General features: G+C 43.1%; 1 protein-coding gene and 1 pseudogene across 9 annotated transcripts; one reads left to right on the top strand and one right to left on the bottom strand.

The window, feature by feature from the left end:
* The first annotated feature begins 471 nt into the window (after window positions 1-471).
* On the top strand, window positions 472-20,130 carry ZNF140 (zinc finger protein 140). 9 transcript variants are annotated; one of them, XM_053901842.1, is made up of 6 exons: window positions 472-561; window positions 1,623-1,673; window positions 2,173-2,577; window positions 3,363-3,489; window positions 4,768-4,866; window positions 17,858-20,130. In XM_053901842.1, the coding sequence occupies exons 4-6, from the start codon at window positions 3,456-3,458 to the stop codon at window positions 19,015-19,017; spliced, it is 1,293 nt and encodes a 430-aa protein (XP_053757817.1). In that variant the 5' UTR covers window positions 472-561; window positions 1,623-1,673; window positions 2,173-2,577; window positions 3,363-3,455; the 3' UTR covers window positions 19,018-20,130. The 9 variants fall into 9 exon arrangements, with proteins under 9 accessions (XP_053757817.1, XP_053757813.1, XP_053757819.1 ...); XM_053901844.1 differs by lacking the exon at window positions 472-561 and adding an exon at window positions 1,083-1,433 and having other exon boundaries at window positions 2,497-2,577; XM_053901841.1 differs by lacking the exon at window positions 472-561 and adding an exon at window positions 1,083-1,433.
* LOC128776915 (small nucleolar RNA SNORA70) lies at window positions 6,805-6,914 on the bottom strand (annotated as a pseudogene).
* Window positions 20,131-21,468: the final 1,338 nt, after the last annotated feature.

The raw sequence follows: 21,468 nt of genomic DNA, 5'->3' as shown, positions 1-21,468 counted from the left end.
TTAAAGTATAATTGACAATGTTAGTTTCAAGTGTAGAACACAGTGATTCAACAACTCTATATGTTCAAGTGTAGCTGTCACCATACAACCTTATTAAAGTACCATTGACTGTATTTCCTATATTGTACCTTTTATTCCCATGACTTCCTCCATAACTGTAAATCTGTGACTCCCACTTCACCTATTTTGCCCATCCCCCCAACCTCTCCCTCTGCAACCATCAGCCAATGGAGTTCTTCTTCCTTCCTTTTTTTTTTTTTTTTTTAAATAATGGACTTCATTTTTTTCTTGCCTTTAAGTCTTGCACAAACTATTCCCTCCACCTGGAACAATGCTCCCGGATTCAATGGGCCGACTCTTTCAGTGTCTAGCTCCTCCTCCCGCCTCCCTCCCCCTGGGACCCTGAGCTCTTTAAGGGCAGGGCGGTGTCTGGCTTGCGCCCCAAAACCTTCCCTACGCGGCCACGACAGCATCCTGCACGGCGTAGGGAGGAAAGGAGCCCCTAGGTCGTTCTGGCAGTTCAGCTACTCCAGCTCCTCTTTCCGAAGGGCGTCGGGGCAGGTCAGAACCTGGGAGGAGGAGCCGGGCCACCCCGGGGCTGCGTTCTCCTGTCACGTCCGACGGATGCAGCGTCCGGGCTCGGCCGACGGGAGCCAACGCTGTCCTGGCGCGAGAGTCTCTTAGAATCTCAGCCCTTCACGCGGGAATTCCGTTTACTACAGCCGCCGACGCTGGTGGTTTGCCGCGGAAGTTCGGGGCCCGCAGTCTGTTTGGGTTTCGTTGCTGGTCTGAGGGTGGAGTCTTGGTGTCAGGCTCGGGACGTGGGGCATTATGGGAGTCGTAGTTGAGGCCAACGGGATTTTGGAATGGTCTCGGGGCATTCTGGGAGTCGTAGTGTGTGGGCCACAGTGTAGTCCTAGGAAGTGTCGTCGTCCCAGGCCCCCTGGCTCTGGCGCTGCGTACGCAGGTGCCTGGCATCCTGTTAGTAGTAGTGCGTGAGGGGAGCGCCTCAGCCCTCGCGGGGGAGGCCGCGGTAGGTCTTCGGCAGTGTAGTCTTCCGAGGCCCGCGGGCTCTGGCGCTGTGTGCGCAGGCGCGGGGCGTTCGGGCATTGGTGGTGGGTGATGGGAGCGCCTCTGCCCCGGCCTCGCGGCCGCGGTGGGTCCTGGGAAGTGTAGTCGTCCGCGGCCCGGCCTGGCCCGGGGGTCTGGTGCCTGAGGCTGTGGCGGGCAGAGTCCCTCCCCGGACGCGGATCCGAAAGTCTGGCTCGCTTGGGCCCAAGACACTTAAAGCAGCCCCCTCTGTCCGAGATCCCCTCCAGGTGGCCCGGGCCGAAGACCATCTGCAGCTCGAGAACGCCTCGTCCCCCGCTCCCGGCTAAAGGCGCAGAGGAAACGCGCCGTCCCGTGACCCCGTTACAGGAGGCGGTGCCGGGGTGCGGGTCAGGTCTAGGCTCCCCGGATCCCACACCGTGGCTGGGAGGGACTCTCTTTGGCGGCCCCGGTCCTCTGGGTGACGAGGAAGGGTGGGTGGGTGGTTGTGCCGCGGTGGGAGTCCGCAGCCGGTGGGGCCTGGTCGCTCCGGGACGGCCCGCGCGCTCAGGGCTGCCTTGTCTCGCTGCCAGCTGTGCCGTTTCCCCCTGCGCTCCTCGGTCCCGCCGCGAGCCATGTCTCAGGTGAGCTGCTTCCTTTTTTCTTTCCCAGGGCATCTGTGTGCTTCAGGACTGGGGGACAGAGGCTGGCTTTCTCCGGAAGCGCCCTGCTCTGGTCCTCTCCTTCGGGCACCTGGACCTGAGGGGACATGGGAAGGTGGACGGAAGCTGTCCGGTTGTGGGCGGGTTTCGGACCTGGGGGAAGGTCGGGAGCCGGCGGGGGAGGGGGCGGGTGTGTTAGGTCACCTCTTCCTCCTTTTCCCAGTGTTAGAATGAGGAGTGCTTTACTCTGTCCCTCGCTCCAGCTACCCCTTTCTCAGTCGTACATATTAAAGTTTGTTTATTTTTGAGAGAGGGAGAGAGGAAATCCCAAGCAGGCTCCTCGTTGTCAGCGCAGTCAGAAGTGGGGCTCCATCCCAGGAACCGTGAGATCATGACCTGAACCCAAGTCGAGAGTCAGATCCTTAACCGGCTGAGCCACCCGACTGCCCCAGTCATATTCTGATTAAGCATGTACTTTCAGCACCTGTGTCAGTGGTCTCAAAGTGGAATTCCTGGACCAGCAGTATCCGCATCACGTGAGAACTTACTAGAAGCGTATAGTCATGAGCTCCCTTCCCATACCTTCTGAACCAGAAACTCTGGGCGTGCAGTTCAACAGTCACTCCCAAGTGACTCTGATGCGTGACCCATCCTGGGTGTGGGGGGTTCAGCTGGGGCAAACAAAATCTCTGGCAGTTGTTTCACAGAGGTGGGGGTAAGAAGGCCAGCTGTTTGATTTAGTTCCTGTTTTTAGTTCTACTTCTCTGCCCTACATACATTGTCTCATGCTTGTCTCCAAATCCAGATGCTCTCCCAAATTTGCTGGCGAGTCCAGTTTCCATCTGTGCTGCAGATTCCGTTGTTGAGAAAATAGCTTCCTTTACTAGTCAGTAACCTTTATCGCTTAAACCTTTTTTTTTTAACTGTAAGATACAACTGCCATGCATCTGGAGCTCTTACTAGTTTGACCCCTTTTAAAATTTCTGCTCATGGTTCTGTGGGTTACTGAAGCAGTGCAAAAGCAGGCCGTGACGTGGGGGCACATTATTACTCCTAACCCTGAGGGGAAAGCTTTTGGTTCCATTCTGGGATGGGGGACATGTCTTCCTTGGGTAGTCTTTCTTACTGCGTATCCTTGTTCTGTGACACTGCTTACATCGCCGGTAAGTTTCATAGCCCTTTTTTCAGGAATGGCGGTAACCGTGTTGCCCTTGAGTGCATGCCCCTTTTTAAAGGTACTGCTGCTGTCTGCTGTAGCCGGTTGTTACCATGAAGATATTCTTGCTGGATCTCATTAAAATAGGCTGCTATTAAGGAAAATATACACTGCCTACTGAATACAAAGGGACTGTCTTTGTTATTCATTAAGTGTTCTAAGATTCTAAGAACTTGAACAACAAAAGGCAGAAATCCATGTTGTTCGTGTGTATAATCCTTTATCTTTCACAAAATTGTAAATTATGTCAGGACAAATTTTATTTATTTTTTTCCTTTTCTCCAATTATGCAATAAAACAAAACAGCTAGGCTCTTACTAATTAGAATTCTGAAAACCCCCATTGCTACTCTGTGCATACACTGTCTACTCTCCATGGGGAGACTCATTTCACTCCTAATCAGGGCCTTTGGGAGCATGGGTGCTGGTTGTGCAGATATCTGTATATCATTTCAGGGGTCAGTGACATTCAGAGATGTGGCCATAGACTTCTCCCAGGAGGAGTGGGAATGGCTTCAGCCTACTCAAAGAGATTTGTACAGACATGTGATGTTGGAGAACTACAGCCACCTGGTTTCACTGGGTAAGTGTATTCCTTCTTATCTCCTCTAAGTCAGAATTTAAACTTGGGGACGGCTGTTGTAAATCTTGGTTTTCTGACTTAATATTCCCAAGGGTGGTATGTTAGTTTTCTTTTTGTTTGTTTTTTACATTCATTCATTCATTCATTCATTCATTCATTATTTTAGGGAGAGAGAGGGAGAGGGAGTGTGTGAGTGGGGAGGGGCAGAGGGAGAAGGAGGGAGAGAATCTTAAACAGGCTTCACGTTCAGCAAGGAGCCTAATGTGGAGCTTGATCCCACAAGGCTGGGATCTTGACCTGAGCTGAAATCAAGAGTTGGGCGCTCAACTGACTGAGCCACCAGATGGCCCTCTTTTTTAACTTTTTAAGATGGATTATAAGCACTGAATCCTTAGCGTTCATGTTTACATCTGGTAGATATTTCTTTTTCGAAAAATTTTATTTATTTATTTTTAACATTTATTTATTTTGAGAGAGAGTAAGTGAGCAGGGGAAGGGCAGAGAGAGAGGGAGAGAGAATCCCATGCAATCCATGCTGTTAGCGCAGAGCCTGACACAGACACTTAACTGACTGAGCCGCCTAGGTGCCCCTAAAGATTTTATTTTATTTTTATTTTTTATTTATGTTTAATTCTTTTTTAATGTTTGTTTATTTTTGAGACAGAGAGAGACAGAGCATGAACAGGGGAGGGTCAGAGAGAGGGAGACACAGAATCTGAAACAGGCTCCAGGCTCTGAGCTGTCAGCACAGAGCCCGACGCAGGGCTCGAACTCACGGACCATGAGATCATGACCTGAGCTGAAGTCAGCCGCTCAACCGACTGAACCACCCAGGTGCCCCTAAAGATTTTATTTTTAAGTAATTTCTACATGCAGTGTGGGGCTCAAACTCACAACCCTAAGATCAAGAGTTCCATGCCCTACCAACTGAGCCAGCCAGGTGCTTCTACATCTGGTATTTCTTTAAAAAATTTTTTTAAAAATATTTATTTATTTTTGAGAGAGAGAGAGAGAGCATGTGAGCATGAACAGGCAAGGGGCAGAGAGAGAGAGAGAGAGAGAGAGACAAAGAGAGACAATCCGAAGCAGGTTCCAGGCTCCGAGCTGCCAGCACAGAGCCTGACGCTGGGCTCGAACCCATGAACTGTGAGATCATGACCTGAGCTGAAGTCGGATGCTTAACCGACTGAGCCACCCAGGCACCCTTGGCATTTCTTTTAATGGCTCCTCTTCTAGGGACTGAAGGACTGATTTTGAATTTATTTCCTTTTCTGCAAGCAGGTCTTAACATTTCTAAGCCATATGTGGTTTCCTTATTGGAGCAAGGCAAAGAGCCCTGGTTGGAGAAAAGAGGTGTGAGAAGAGATCTGTTTTCAGGTGAGTAAGTTAATAACAACCCAACTAATCAATGAGAATGCAATACTTTTTTGTATGTTGGTTGGAAAGTTTTCCCTTAAAGATAGCAGAGGTATGGAGACTATGAAGTCTTGCCCACACAGCTCCATAAGGAACCACGTTCACACCCACTTACCAGTCTGCCTTTAGTTCTCATCTTATGCTTTCCCCGCTTTCTTACAAATAGATGTGTGCTTTCTTTCCATCGTTAGCTCTGTCTGGGCTCTGGATTTCAATTCTTTTTGAATTCTCCCCCCTGTCTTTCTTGAAATTGACCTCTGTTTCTGTTGCCTAAGTTAAAAGGTATATATTTTTTCTGTGTACTACTGTTCCAGTTAGCCACCTTGGAAAGACTGATTCGTTGCTTTTTGGTTACCTGATGGCTTTATTCGTTCACTCACACATTCCTTTAATGTTTATTTAAAAGGCTTTCTCTTAGGTGCTACAGAGAGTAGAAAATATAAAAAAGTATAATAACCACCAAAGAAGTTATAGTCTAGTGAGATATAATAGGTCTGTAAATAATTTCATTAGATGTCCTCAAATTGTCAGTTCAGCAGTAAGGAAAAACGAATTCCTGTTTGTTTAGGCCTAGATGATTTGGATAGGGATAGTAGTAATAGAAGCAGAAAAGACAGGAAAGAGATCAGTTTTGGAGAGTAGGTGCTGAATTTGTAAGGAGATGTGCTTGGTGTGAGTAGAGGATGGTATTTCCAAGTGGAGAGATGCATAGGCTGTTGGAATAGATCATGGAAAACAGTTCAAGTTGGAGATGTAGACGTGGGAATTTTAACACTCAGAAGCAAAAATTGAAGCCCTGAGATTGAGCAGTGCCTGAAAACCTTCACCTTCAGTTGACAGGAGAATGGCTGGTGAAGCTCTTTAAAAACAAATGGCCGTGCCCTGCCCTGGAAGAGTCTATGGAGGGTAGACTAGAAGATCTATGGAGCCTAAATTCTTTATTCATGCAGGGTTCTGTAAGTTCTTTCGTTGATTCTGAAACGAACCTCTCCTGGAGGTACACTGACCTTCCACTGAGATAACCGGAGACTGCCTCCGTGTGCCGGAAGCAGCAGCTTGGAAGGACTGGTGAGGGAGCAGGAGCAGGTGTCAGGAACACTGAGCTCCATCTGTCGGGAGAGCGGTGGTTAATTGCACGTGCTGCAGACTTCCAGGAGGGTGTGGAAGGTACTGATGTGGGCTGAAGTCATGAGTGGAGCAAATGCGGGGAGAGTTCTTCATTTAAGTGTGAGCTGAAGAACAGTGTCCTCTTGTACATGTAAAAATAATAAAACCAATAAAACTGTGTACAGGGGAAGGGAGGGAAGAATTGCCGCTAGTCCCGCTACTTCCTCCCTCCCTCGCTTCCACCCATCTCTGTGCCCAGTGTGGGGCTTGAACTCATGACGTCAAGGATCGAGAGTCTAATGCTCTCCCGAGGGACGAAGTGCCCCTCCGCTACCTTAATACAGCTTGTCCAGTTTTTGTGTGTTCATTCTAGTACCTCTGTCTCCCCTTTTTTTTTTTTCAAACAGAGTAGGATTTATTGGTGGCACAAAGGTGGGGGGCAGGGCTTGCCATGTGTCCAGGGGGCCACGATTAGGGATGTATTTGACCCCACAGTTATTTGGGATGAACTGTTTTTTTAGTCATCATATCTTCAAATTCATGCGCATTAGAGTCAGTGGAGCCCCACCTCTTGGAGATGTGGCTCTTCCGGCAGCAGGGAACTTGCACTTGGCCCTGTGTAGGGTGCCAATCACATGCTCCTTATTCTGCAGCTTGGTATGGATGGACATGATTTGGCCTGTGCGGACCCTGGCCATGGTGCCCTGGGGCTTTCCAAAGGTCCCCCCACGTGCCTGTCTGGAGCCCAGATTGGGGATAGCATGAGGTCAGACATGAAGGTCCACTGGAAAGGACTGCCTCCTCTAAGGCAACTCGTAGAAGCAACAGGCTGCATATACGACTGAGGAGCCTGCACACCAGGCCCCGTGGGGAGACAGCACGGTTGGCTTAATTGGCTGCAGTCCAGTACATTTTTGAAAGGTGAAATATCACACAGAAATAATGCATAAAACATAAATCTGCAGCTTAACCAATTACTAAGACACCCATGTAACCACCACTCGGGTCAGTAAATAGAACACTGCCAGGTCCCTAAGAACTTTCTGAGTGCTCACTCCTGCCCCCACTCAAAGGCAGCCTTCTCTTTAATGGGAGTAACTTACTTTGTTTTCTTTATAGCTTTGTCATCTGTTTGTGTCTGTAATCACTATAGTTTAGGTTTGTATGTTTGTGAACTTTACATAGAGGGGTTCATAATGTATATGTTGTGATTTGCTTCTGAAAAGTACTTTTAAGATTTATGCATTTTGCATATTAGAGGTCGTTTCATTGTACAGCTAAGGTCGTTTCATTGTACAGCTAAGCCTTCCCCCATTTATTCTATTATTGAGGCCTTCTTGGGTTGTTTGCGTTTTAGGGCTGTCGCAGGCAGTGTTACTATTGTCCCTGTACCCTGGCACGGGTTTCCTGGGGTGATATTTAGGGCTGGAATCGCTAGGTCGGAGGACAGTGACCCTCCTTCACATTATTAGATAATGCCAAAATGTTTTCCACAGTGCTTTTACTGACTTACGTTCTCGCAAACACCGTACGTGGGGTCCTCTTGTTGCCCAAACTCACCAATGCCCAAAAGTTAGGCACCATAATATTCAACTCTCAGAAGAGTGTGCAGTGGTAGCTTGTGGCTTAAGCTTGCATTTCTGTGTCCTCCTCGTTAGGATAGTGGTGAGTGTCCCCGCCTGTCATAAACTTGCATTTCTCTGATTACTAATGTGGTTGAGCACCATTCTGTGTGTTTATGGGATATTTAGATACCGTCATTTGTGAAGTGCCTCTTGAAGGTTTTTGCTCATGTATTGGATCACTTACCTTTTTCTTACCGATTTGTAGACGTTACATATCTCAGATTCAGATTCTTTGCTAATTATTGTCACTCACTGCAAATATCTTCTCTCACATGTGGCCTACTTTCCCCCTTAATAACTTTTTTTGATGAATGGCAATTCTTAATTTTAGTGTGGTCAGATTTACCAATCTTTCCCTTTATGGTTGGACTGTTTAAGAAACTGTTTCTTACCATGAGGTCATAATGAAGACATCTTCCTGTATTTTCTCTTAAAAAGCCTGGTCTTTATGCCATTCACATTTAGGTCCATAGCCTATTGTAGGTCCATAGCCTATTTTGAGCTTATTCTTGTGCGTCATGTGAGTTACTCGTCAGTTTTGATCCCTTCTGTGAGCAGATCCAGTTCTCATAGCACTGATGTGTCTGTCCTTTCCTTTTGTTGTCTTCCGTTTGTCATAACTTAAATACCATTTTTTGTGTATGTTTTTGGGTTCTCTGTTCTTTAGTGAATCTCTCTTTTTCTATCCTTGCATACATCTATTCAGTCTTAGTCACGGATTTAATAATGGATAACATTTTACTGTATTTGCCTTACGGCACCCTTTTTTTGCTGAATAATTTAAAAGTAAATTACAGGGGCGCCTGGGTGCTCAGTCAGTTAAGCATCTGACTCTTGATTTCGGCTCAGGTCATGACCTCATGGTTTGTGGGTTTGAGCCCTGCATCGGGCTGTGTGCTGTCAGCATGGAGCCTGCTTAGGATTCTCTCTCTGCCCCTTTCCTGCTTATGCTGTCTCTCTCTCTTTCAAAAGAAATTAAATTAAAAAAAATTTTTTTTAATAATTAAAAAAGTAAATTATAGACATCTCAACATTTCACTCTACAGTACTTCACTATCGATGAATAAATGGGACATTTCCTACATGAGCAGAATGTCATTTTTCATACCAAAATAACAGTTTTGCCTAGTATTTTTTAAATTATTTATTCATATAAGTTTTTAAATTTTTGGGGGGGAGAACGTGAGTGAGCGAGCACACACTGCGGGGCAGGGACAGAGAGAGGGAGAGCGGGTGAGTTGCCAGCAGGCTCCAGCCTCCACACTGAGCCCGATGCAGAGCTCGATCCCATGACTGTGAGATCATGACCTGAGCCAAAATCAAGAGTCAGTTGCTTAACTGACTGAGCCAATCCAGGTGCCCCTAGTATTTTTTTTAAGTGCACTGTCCATACATAAATGCGTCACAAGTGCGTGCTGGTTGTCCTGCCCTGCAGGATAATGAAACGTTTCTGTTTCTCTGTATGTCCTGTAACTTTCATTGTAATGTATTCATTTTGATATTTTAAGACTTTGGGCGTTGTTTAAGTCACATTGAGATGTTAATTTTATTTAAGCAAGTTTGAAGCCATCAGTTCTAACCTCTCTCCTATGTATGTGGCTCCGGGACAGCCCTTTCTTTAAAGGCTTTGTGGGTCTGTTGTACTTGTCTTGCATATGCACCTCCTACTGGCCTTTCCGAACTTGCGCGGTTTGTTCACCTTTGTTTCCGTTTTCACAGTTTCTGGTATGTGATGGAGGGTCAGATCCATGCACGTGCAACTCAGGGATGAGCCCAGGATTTCTTTTTTTTTTTTTTTTTAATTTTTTTAAATGTTTATTTATTTTTGAGACAGAGACAGAGCATGAGCAGGGAGGGGGCAGAGAGAGAGGGAGACACAGGATGTGAAGCAGGCTCCAGGCTCTGAGCTGTCAGCACAGAGCCCGACGCGGGGCTTGAACTCACGGACTGTGAGATCATGACCTGAGCCGAAGTCGGACGCTTAACTGACTGAGCCACCCAGGCGCCCTGAGCCCAGGTTTTCATACACAACTTTACAGGAGCACTTTCCTGAGCTACCTCTCCTACATGTTTTGGCTCCCAGGCCCCCCTCTTTCAAGTCTTCTGGGTAGAAAGGCAGACCTTTAGTTTCCCCTCTGCTCTGTATTTCCTGCAACTGTGTCTGCCTCTGTAGCTGAGTAACAAGGAGACAGGGAGAAAAAGAATAAAAGTGGGTGGGATCCCTGTGCTCTTGGGAACATGGATTTTTCTGCCGAGAGAGAAAACTCCTTTCGTAGAGTTTTAAGAGCCTGTATGGCCACCACTGCTGCTAGATGCCTTGGGGTTAGGCAGGAATGGGAAATGAACACACAAAAGATAAGATTTCTGACTAGTATAGACCCTCTTTCCCATTCCTCAGACCAGAAATAGAGGCTTCTCTGGGAGCTCTTTCTCCTCCTACCTACTGCCCAGTCCCTGGTTTCATGCTGCCTTTGGCTTTAAGCGTGAAGAATTTGGAGGGGGGAAAAAACCTAAGAAACTCACCACCAGTTCACTGTTACTTTAAGGTCTGATTTCCTTCTCTAATCACCTTGCTACCCTTTACTTTTTAGGGCTCTTAGATGTGCATTCTGTGCACAGCGTTTACCTACATGCAGTAGGAGAGACAGGTCAGAGTGCACGAACTCCATCTTTACACGACTGGAACCATTCATCTTGTGTTTTGTAAGTGGAAAAAAAAAGCAAAGTTATAGCATGTAGAAAGAGGATACTAATAAAATGAGAATAGGAAGTTCAGTCTAGATTGAACAGGAGTATAAAGTAAAGTAAAAGGAGGAAAATGGTGGGAATTAAGGATGGTTAGGGAAAACATCGGTCAGATCGTGCAGGTGCTTTACAAGCCATGTTAATGAACCTAGAGCTCCTCCCTGTTAGGGAGTCATTAAAAGATTTTAGGCAGGCGAGCGTTTTATCTTAGCTAACGTTTGGAAAACAGGTTTGTCGGAAGCAAGACTAGGAAACAGCTCTCATCTAGGAGGTGTTGCCTTGACCTCGGCCAGATGTAATCACATGAAGTATGGAGGGGTCCAGGGAATGAGCGGAGGAACGCAGGTTGGTAACAAAGTAAGGAAGTGGACTCAAAGGGACCTGGAGATTGAGTAGATAAAAGACCCGAAGAAGCCTGAGGAAACGTAGTTGACGGCACTCTCCATGGCGTTACTGGGGGGGAAAAAAAGTGAAGGGGAAGGAAAGACTGTCAATTTGTGACTGAGTTTTGGGGCTTTGTGGGATACTTGAATATATCAGTTCAGTAGGTAACTGGGTATCATTCTGGAGCTTAAAGAGATCACAGTGCTTCTCAAATTTCAGTCATTTCGAGAGTTTTAAAGCACATATTTCAGACCCTACTCTGGAAAAATCTAAGTCATTACATTTGGTGTAGAACCCAAGAATCTGCATTTTTTATTTTTTTAATTTATTTTGAGAGAGGGAGCACGTGAGAGAGCGTGAGTGGGGGAGAGGCCGAGAGAATCCTAAGCAGGCTCCACGCGGACAGTGACACAGGGCTCGATCTCCACGAACCATGAGATCATGACCTGAGCTGAAATCAAGAGTCAGATGCTTAACTAACTGAGCCATGCAGGCGCCCCAAGAATTGCATTTTTTTAAGTTTATGTATTTTGAGAGAGAGAGAGAGAGAGACAGTGCGAGTAGGGGAGGGGTAGAGAGAGAGGGAGAGAGAGAATCCAAGCAGGCTCTGTGCTGCCAGTGCAGAGCCTGATGTGGGGCTCAAACTCACGAAACCGTGAGATCCTGACCTTAACCGAAACCAGGAGTCCTACGCTTAACTGGCTTAACCGAGGTGCCCCCCAAATTTGTATTTTTAACAAGCCCCCAGATGCTGATACTGAGCTAAAGTACATATATGGGAGTTATTTTCACAGCTTCGTAAAATTTTGAATCTTCCGTGTAAACTCCCTGCATTCCCCGTATGTTGTTGAACTTATTCTTAAGCAGCTTTACCTAGTTTCTTTTTTTACAAGTTATATTGCTTTTCTGCAGGAGTGCTAGTGAATTTGTATATTTATATCCCTCAGTCTTTATTGTAGCAATAAAAATACCCTAAACCTTTCTTTGCTATAAATACTGTAATGCTTTTTTTTAATTAATAAACTTCTTAAAAAGTAGTTTTAGGTTCACGTCAAAATTAAGTGGAAGGTACCAAGAGTGCCTATATACCCCACCCCACCACAACTTCTCACACTGTGGACATCCCATACCACAATCTCATATCACAATAGTACATTTGTTACAACTGATGAACCTAGATTGACACATCATCACACAAAGTCTATAGTTCACATTAGAGTTCATTCGTGGTGGTGTGTGTATTCTGAGGGTTTTGTTTTTTTTTTTAATTTTTTTTTTTTTTAACGTTTATTTATTTTTGAGACAGAGAGAGACAGAGCATGAACAGGGGAGGAGCAGAGAGAGAGGGAGACACAGAATCTGAAACAGGCTCCAGGCTCTGAGCTGTCAGCACAGAGCCCGACGCGGGGCTCGAACTCACGGACCGTGAGATCATGACCTGAGCCGAAGTCGGACGCTTAACCGACCAAGCCACCCAGGCGCCCCTGTATTCTGAGGGTTTTGACAAATGTATAATGAATGACATGTGTCCACCATTTTAGTAGCATACAGAATACTTTTACTTTCCTAAAAATCCTTCACGATCTGCGTGTTCCTCTCCCCCCACCCCGTCCCGCAACCCCTGGCAAACACTGATCTTTTTATTATCTCGATGGTTTTGCCTTTTCCATTGTGTCATATAGTTGGAATCATACAGTAGTTAGCGTTTTCACATTGGCTTCTTTCACTCAACATTTTGCATGTAAAGTTCCTTTATACCTTTTCAAGGGTCAACAGTTTGTGTCTTTTTAGTGCCGAATAACATTCTATTGTCTGGATGAAGTACAGTTTACTTTTGCATTCTCCTACTGAAGGATATCTTGGTGGCTTCCAAGTTTTGGCAATTTTAAAGAAAACTGCTATAAACATTCATATGCAGGCTTTTGTGTGAATATAACTTTTGAATTAATTCGGGGAGATACCAAAGAGTGCAATTGTTGAATCATGTGGTGAGAGTATGTTTGGTTAAGAAACTGCCAAACTGTTTTCCAAAGTGGTTCTACCATTTTGCATCCCCACCAGCAATGAATGATAGTTCCCGTTGCTTCACATCTTTGCTAGCATTTGATGTTAGTGGATTGGATTTTGGCCATTCTAATAAGTGTGTACTGGTATCTCATTTTAATTTAGAATTCTCTCATAACATGATGTCGAATATCTTCCCATATTCTTACTTGCCACCTGTGTATCTTCTTTGGTGCAGTGTCTATTTGGGTCTTTTGTCCAATTTAAAATTGTATTGTTCATTTTCTCATTGAGTTTTAAGAGTTCTTTGTATATTTTGGATGCTAGGTCTAAACAGATATGTCTTTTGCACATATTTTATCCCAGTTTGCAGCTTGTCTTCCCATTCTCTTGACGCTGGTTTTTACAGAGCATAAGTTTTTTATTTTAATGAAGTCCATCCAGCTTATCAATTACTTTCATAGATCATGCTTTTGGTTATTGTATCTAAAAAGCCATTGCCATATCTAAGGTCATCTAGGTTTCCCCGTGTTATCTTCTAGGAGTTTTATAGTTTTGTGTATTACATTTAGGTCTATGACCATTTTGAGTTAATTTTGGTCAAGAGTGTAAGGTCTGTGTCTTAATTCATTTTAATGCATATGGATGCATAGTTGTTCCAGGACCCATTGTTGAAAAGATGTCTTTGCTCCTTTGTCAAAGATCAGTTGACTATAATTATTCTGGTCTATTTCTGAGTTCTCTACTCTGTTCCATTGATCTACTTGTCTTTCTCCAGAACCAAACTGTCTTCATTACTATAAGTTTAGAGTAAGTCTTCAGGTTAGGTAGTATCAGTCCTCCGACTTTGTTCTTTCCCTTAAATACTCTGTTAAGTATTCTAGGTCTTTTGCTTCTCAATATAAACTTTAGAATAAGTTTGTTGAGATCTATAAATTGCTTTCTGGGATTTCATTGAGTCTGTAGATCAGGTTGGTAAGTGTAGACCCTAAGTCTAAAGTTCTCTCTTGTCTAACAAAAGAGCGGGGTACAGGATTAAAGCGAGAGATGGCTAATGTCTGGGAATAGACAAGAGCACCGAATAAGGGTCTTTGCCCCGTTTTTATTGGGATCAGAAGGGTAACATGGCGACGGATGTGCACAAAGCGACAATGAATCTGTGAACATTAACTCATGGACGTGGCGGAAAGGGGGTCTTGAAGATATTTGGGGTTAGGTGTTTGGGTTAATACAAAACAAAATCCTGGCGCCGGGCGGCGGGGCGGAAGGTTGTTTACAGTGGACATGGGGCACCACCTCTGTTTATCTCAGCCTAGGGGATGAGACAGGTAGGGCGAGTAATTTCAGGGTTGACAAGGCACCTTTTCTTTTGTTAACCATCTCCGCTCAGGGCAACTTTGCCTGCAGCGCAGAGTACCATCTACAGCCCAATTTACCTGTTTATCTAACTTGGTCCTTCCCTCCTTTCTGCTATAGTACTAAATTGGGGGGCACTTCTGCCCTGAATGCCTAATCTTGTTTATTTCACATACCTCTGTTCTATATTGGTACCTTTGCACCTCCCTATTCTGGGAGCTTTTCCCCTCCCTCTCTATTCTGGGGGCTCTGCACCCCCTCGCTGTTCTCGGGTGCCCTTGCCCCTCCCTCTCTATTCTGGGGTGCCTTTGCACCTCCCTGTTCTGGGGTCCTGATCTTATTACCCAAACTCGGGTGTGAGCATCTTATGGCTTTGTCCTTCTTTATGCCTTTGTAACCCATTGGTGTAAGCCCGGGGGATTCCTAAGCTTATTTCCCACAGGTAGGAATTGACATCTTGACAATATTGAGGCTTCTTATGAATGTGGAATATTTCTGTCTCCCCTGTTACTTCTTATTTCATATCTTTCATCAGAGTTTTGTAGTTTTCCTCATACAAATCTGGTACATGTTCTATTGGGTTTATACCTAAGTATTTCATTTTTTTGGTATGCTAATACAAATAGTAATGTCTCAGTTTCATACTGCATTTGTTCATTGCTGGTATATGGGAAAGACTGACTTTTGTACATTGACTTTGTATCCTGCAACCTTGTTATAATTACTTATTCCAGGTTTTTGGTAAGTTTTCTCAGAATCTCTGCATAGATAATACTGATATCTGCCAAAAAAAGGTTTTATTTCTTCCTTGCCAATCTGTATACCTTTTATTTACTTTTCATGTCTTTTTTTTTAATGTTTATTTTTGAGAGAGAGAGAGAGAGAGACAGCACGAGCAGGGGAGGAGCAGAGAGAGAGGGAGACACAGAATCTGAAACAGGCTCCACGCTCTGAGCTGTCAGCACAGAGCTCGACGCGGGGCTCGAACTCACAAACCATGAGATCATGACCTGAGCCGAAGTCGGACGCTCAACCGACTGAGCCACCCAGGTTCCCCTCGTTTGTTTTTTTTTTTTTTAATGTTTATTTTAGAGAGAGAGAGAGACCAACAGAGCATGAGCCAGGGAGGGGCAGAGAGAGAGGGAGACACAGGATTGGAAGCAGGCTCCAGGCTCTGAGCTGTCAGTACAGGGCCTGACGCGGGGCTTGAACTCATGAACCACGAGATCGTGACCTTAGCTGAAGTCAGACGCCTGACTGACCCACCCAGGCACCCCCTTTTCATGTCTTTTTATATTAACTAAGAATTCCATCATGGCATTGAAAAGCAGTGCTGAGAAGGGACATCCTTCCTGTGTTCACATTTAGCAGGAAAGCTTCAGATTTTTCACCATTAAGTCTGACGTTACCTGTAGATTTTTTGGTGTTCTTTATAGCTTGAGGAAATTCCACTCTATTCCTAATTTGTTGAGCTTTTTTTTTTTTTTTTTTATGAATGGGTGTTGGATCTTGCAAGGCATGTCTACTGATGGTATGTCTCCTCAGTTTTTGTCTCAGAAAATCTTTATTTCTCCTTCACCTTTGAAGTATAATTTTGTACGGTACACAATTCTAGGTTGGTGGATTTTTTTTCTGTCAACATTGTAGTATATGAAGTACTTCCTCAATGATCTTAAGTAACGTGATAGAGGATTTTTTTTTCATGAGAAGAGAGTCAATGCATCTAAAATTTTTTGCTTTGAGCATATTAGGTGCTGATTTATCATAGGAACCATTTGTTACATTAAGAATGAATCTTTGTATCCCTTTAGGCTTTTAATAAGTGTGAGTGCTTTGTTATAGCAGATCCATTTGGGAATTACCAAAAAGCGTGTGGGCATAGTAGGCGATTGAAGAAGGGGAGGTGATGTTGAGTGAAGGAAGAGGGGGGTGAGGAATATATAATTAGCGTTCTATTTATGTCTTGTACCTAATTTTCTTGGTTGTGCTTTTGACTCTCATTGGTCTGGGAAACCATATGGCAGATAATATACTAACTCTGTGCAGTTAACATCAATGGCTTTTTCTAATATCATGAAATATCTAGGTTCACCTGACTTATAATATATTTCAGTTCCCAACTAATTTCTTGAATGAAGCCTTTGTTTATCTGTTGCAGTGATTTTTATATGTTGTTTCTGATCTTTTATACAATTTTTACTCTAAATATAATGAACTTACTCCTTTCTTACATCATTAATTGTTTTCTTCTGTGTCCTCTTTATCTCCCTATTTAATTTCTCAGCTCATGAAAAGAATTATTCAGTTTATATCCCCAGGGCTCTTACTGAGGTGCTCAGTAGATATGAGATTGGTTTATAGAGGAGTCAGGAAAGTAATGTAAGATTTTCCCTTTATTGGGGCGCCTGGGTGGCTTCGTTGATTAAGCATCCGACTTCAGCTCAGGACATGATCTCGCAGGTTCAAGCCCCGTGTCGGACTCTGTGCTGACAGCTCGGAGCCTGGAGCCTGTTTCGGATTCTCTGTCTCCCTCTCTCTTTGTCCCACGCTGCTTATGCTCTCTCTCTGTCTCTCAAAAATAAATAAGCATTAAAAAAAAAATTTATGCTTTATTGAGATCATTTTCTTAACTGTTATTTCACTCTCTCCTGTATCCTAATCTTTCATTTTTACATGCCTACCCTATAAATATAGATCTTGATCCTTTGTTCAGATATGTATTAAAGCAATAGATCTATTTATATTTCCTAGAAGCTTATGGTCAATGATGATAAAAGATAGCACCCCCTCAAACAAAATAAATGTCAAAGTGTGTTTTAGAGGAAAACGAAGTTTTTAATGTGTTTTTGGATGTAATTTTAAACTTCCAGAAAGCTTGCAAGAATAGTATAAAGAATAACCACAAGCTTGTTACTGAAATTTACCTACTGCTGACATTTACCTTGTTTGTTCTATCCTTTGGTATATGCTTTTTTTCTTGAAACATCTGAGAATAAGTTGCATACATCATGGCCTTTTACTCCTACATATTTCCTAAGGATTAGGATATGAGTGAATATATTTTTAAAAAAGTCTTCATATTATTCATATTATAGTTTCTGTTCCCCCCCAAAATGATAAAGTTAGCCTGGAGAAAATCGGGGCCTGTGTTTGTCTATCAAAAGCATCTGATGGAAAGACACTGTTATACCAAAGTAGAGTGTCAGCTGTCAGTTTGGAAAGTAGAGTTAGAGTGAGAGTCATATTCCGTCATTGCCAGAGGTACCTTTTACTTACTTGGTCATTTAGAATAAGTTACTGTAAGGTGTTCCAGAGGCATTAAGTAAACAGAGTATGATGTCTTTGTGGGACGTGAGGAACATTTGTAGTTTATTAGCAGCATTATGAAATTGTCTTTCTCAAGTCATTTTGGCCTCAGATAAAGTTTAAGTGGAGCTGAGGACTAAAACCCATCCTTCCCAATTATTTATCTTCGTGTTCTGTTTTATCCTCCCTCGTCTGTTACTTCTACTTAGCTTTTCTTGTTATTTACCTACATCTCTCCTCTGATATGTTCTGAATTTCTGGACTTACTGTTCTGATTTCAGTCTCCACGAGAACTACAAAAACTGAAAGCTATGCACTACTGAGATGCCTTTTTTTAAAATCTCTCATTAAAAAAGTGAGGAGTGGCTTTATCTTACTCAACACAGAAAAAAAGAGAAACAACTGCTTTGTTTTTTCATTTTCAGAACCAAATCGTGAGGTCAAAGAGTTTTCTCGAAAAAATGTCATTTATGAAGATGACTCACCCCAGTGTTTGGTAGTGGGAAGAATTCTAAGCCATGGCCCTGAATATTCCAGTTTTAAAGGAGGCTGGAAATTCGAGGAAGATACTCAGATGCAAGGAAATCGGGGGTGTATCCGGCAAGGAACAGTGTCTCATCAGGGAGCCCTGTCTCAGCACACGAGTATCAATACCGTGGAGAGGCCCCATGGATGTCATGAATGTGGGAAGACTTTCAGTCGGCGCTTTTCCCTTGTGCTACATCAGAGAACTCATACTGGAGAGAAACCATACGTGTGTAAGGAATGTGGCAAAACCTTTAGCCAGATCTCAAACCTTGTGAAACATCAGATGATACATACTGGAAAGAAACCCCATGAGTGTAAGGACTGTAATAAAACATTCAGTTATCTCTCATTCCTCATTGAACACCAGAGAACACATACTGGGGAGAAACCCTATGAATGTACTGAATGTGGAAAGGCCTTTAGCCGTGCCTCAAACCTCACTCGACATCAGAGAATTCATATAGGAAAGAAACAGTATATATGTAGGAAATGTGGGAAAGCCTTTAGCAGTGGCTCAGAGCTCATTCGCCATCAGATTACACATACCGGAGAGAAACCTTATGAATGCATTGAATGTGGGAAGGCATTTCGCCGTTCTTCACACCTTACTCGGCATCAGAGCATCCATACTACCAAAACCCCCTATGAATGTAATGAGTGTAGGAAAGCCTTCCGATGCCACTCATTCCTTATTAAACATCAGAGAATTCATGCTGGAGAAAAGCTCTATGAATGCGATGACTGCGGTAAAGTTTTCACGTGGCATGCATCCCTTATGCAACATATGAAAATTCATACTGGAGAAAAGCCCTATGCTTGTACCGAATGTGATAAAACCTTTAGCCGGAGCTTTTCCCTCATTCTACATCAGATAACTCACACTGGGGAGAAGCCCTATGTATGTAAGTTTTGCAATAAGTCCTTCAGCTGGAGCTCAAACCTTGCCAAACATCAGAGAACACACACTCTAGAGAACCCTTATGAATATGAGAATTCATTTAATTATCACTCGTTCCTTACTGAACACAAAGGAATTCACGCTATAGAGAAAACATAAGAATATGGATTAGGAAAAGCAAACAGTTAATGCCTTAACTTTGACTTCAAAGGATTCTTGGGAAGAAGCCTTATGTGAATATGTTCAATGTGAAGAAAAATGGGTCATACTTGATTCAACATCCTGGAGAAAAAAATAACCTAGGAATATGTGGGAAAGCCATTAATAGCTTTGCATTCTTTTTGTAATATCAGAAGATGAAATCAGTCAATACTGAGAAGCCTTCATCTGGTGAGATTCCCTTACTCTACATTTGTAACTTCCTACCAGACAAGGATACGTGGCCAATAGATGTGAGAAAGCTTTTAATTAGAAATTGGCCCTAATTCTGCATCTGTTGGCTCAAACAGGGCAGAATGTGTGGGTAAGATTGCACTTTTTCTTGGACATCAGAAAATTCATAATGAAGCAAAGTCATGCAAACACAATGATTCAGGAGTGTTTTTTTGTACCATGCAATATTTATTAGGTTTTAAAATACTCTTCTAAAGAGAAAACACAACACTATAAATGAACTGAATATAGGGTGACTTTCTGCATTATATCAAACTACAGAATTATACTGGGGGGAAAACTACCATTGTAATGAGTGTGGCAAAATCTTAAGAGTTCTGAGAAGTCATACTGGAGGGAATCTGTGGGAGGTTTTTTTTTTTCTTTTTTTTTTTTTTCTTCTTTTTTTGGGGGTGAGGTGATTTTTGCTTTAAAGCAAATTCAAAAAGCTATGAATAAATATTTTATTTTCTAGTTAATTAATCTAGTACTTGCAGAGTTTTTTCCACACATTTGTGATTGTGAAAATGCAACTACCACAATATTGATATCACTAACAAAGAGTAGTGCACTTTTGTTGAAACATACATGATTACTGAAACATTTTTAATATATTATGGCTTTACCTGTGAGACAGAATTTAGATTTAAGGTTATGCTAACTCATGTTTATCCTTGAATATGACTAGACCTGTTTTAGTCTGAAATAAATGTAAATAAGGTGTGTCACAGGAAAATGCCAAGGTAGTTTTCCTCTATTGTTCCATTTACAGTAGGAACATTTCTTTTGTAAGCACGTATTTGTCAAAATAAATCAGATGATGTTTTCACTCTCCATGTACACCTTGCCCATTTTTTAATGTCCCAGTTAAAGGTGTATCTTTCAAGCATCTGTCTGCCTCCTTTTAAGAACTTACCTTGCATTTAGTATAGATAATATGGAACTTAGCACTTGAATAAGTGCCTTATTTAAGTCTGTTTTTTTCATGTATGGGTAAATGTTTCACAAAGTGAGAGGCTGGCATTTTTCTCTCCTACTCCTTGTGACATACATAGCTGCTGCCTAATAATTTTCTCCAAGCCTCAATCTCTACCAGAACAACTCCGTGGTACAAATCTTCCCTTTCCTTTGGTGTGCCTGGCATTATTTTCCTAGCACCATATGGGGGCCTTTGGTGAACAAAACTGTATTCATCATTTTAATTTTTTTTTAATGTTTTATTTTTGAGACAGACAGAGCATGAGCGGGGGAGGGTTAGAGAGAGAGGGAGACACAGAATCCGAAGCAGGCTCCAGGCTCTGAGCTGTCAGCACAGAGCCCGACGCGGGGCTCGAACTCACAGACAGTGAGATCGTGACCTGAGCCAAAGTCGGAAGCTCAAGCGACTGAGCCACCCAGGCGCCCCAAATGTATTTATCATTTTAGAGGTTTGTAACATTTAGATGTGGCCACAGACTTGTCTCAGGAGGAAGGGGCTGATTGGACCCCGAGCAGAAGTTATATGGGAACATAATGACTGAGAACTATGGGAACCTCATCCAAGGTTACTATTCCTGCAAATTTAGAACCTGAACTTAGGTATCTTTGCTTTCTCTTTAGGAAATAGGGAGTGGGCTTTAAATTGCCCACCTGGATTCCTTCTCCATGTTCTTGAGAGAATGAATTAAAATTGGTACAAGTGGGAAGTGGCTTGCTTATTTCCTTCTGCTTTTGCTTTTCTTGTAATAGCTTTTCTGCCTTTATATTAAGAGATTGGGTCTGGATCTAGGAGGAACCATAATATTTTGAAGTATCTATTTTTTCCCTCTTGTAAGCAGGACTCTCTGTTTCTAAATCAAATGTGACCTCCTTACTGGAGCAAGGGAAAGAATCAAAGAATGATGGAGAAAAAATGATAAGAGGCCTCTGATCAGGTAAGTGTGGGGCAATCAGGCAGGGAGCACCTTTGCAGGTAGTGGCCCAGCTTACCAAATTGCCTGAATCATTCTTTCAAAAATAACAATTTGCCCATAAAATTCCCTTCATGCAACATCATCCTGAACTATGTAACTCATCCTAAAGGTATTCTCATTAATTTGTGGTTGAGATAGTTCAGAAAATAAGAACTATGCCATTATTTTTAATTAAATTTAAATACGTAGTTTCTAGATTATACAATAAGAGATGTCAAGACACTAC

Source organism: Panthera pardus, unplaced genomic scaffold, assembly GCF_024362965.1.
Source record: "Panthera pardus isolate Hobbes unplaced genomic scaffold, ASM2436296v1 HiC_scaffold_14, whole genome shotgun sequence".
NCBI classification, from domain to species: Eukaryota; Metazoa; Chordata; class Mammalia; order Carnivora; family Felidae; genus Panthera; species Panthera pardus.
Note: the sequence above shows the minus strand (reverse complement) of the source record. Positions and strands in the feature narration are given on the sequence as shown.

Excerpts from the sequence above, each read along its gene's own strand:
- ZNF140 (XM_019439035.2), top strand. The coding sequence starts at position 3,282 with ATGGGGAGACTCATTTCACTCCTAATCAGGGCCTTTGGGAGCATGGGT. Across the intron at positions 3,490-4,767 it reads CAGCCACCTGGTTTCACTGG|CAGGTCTTAACATTTCTAAG; the intron begins GTAAGTGTATTC and ends CTTTTCTGCAAG. Across the intron at positions 4,867-17,857 it reads GAGAAGAGATCTGTTTTCAG|AACCAAATCGTGAGGTCAAA; the intron begins GTGAGTAAGTTA and ends TTTCATTTTCAG.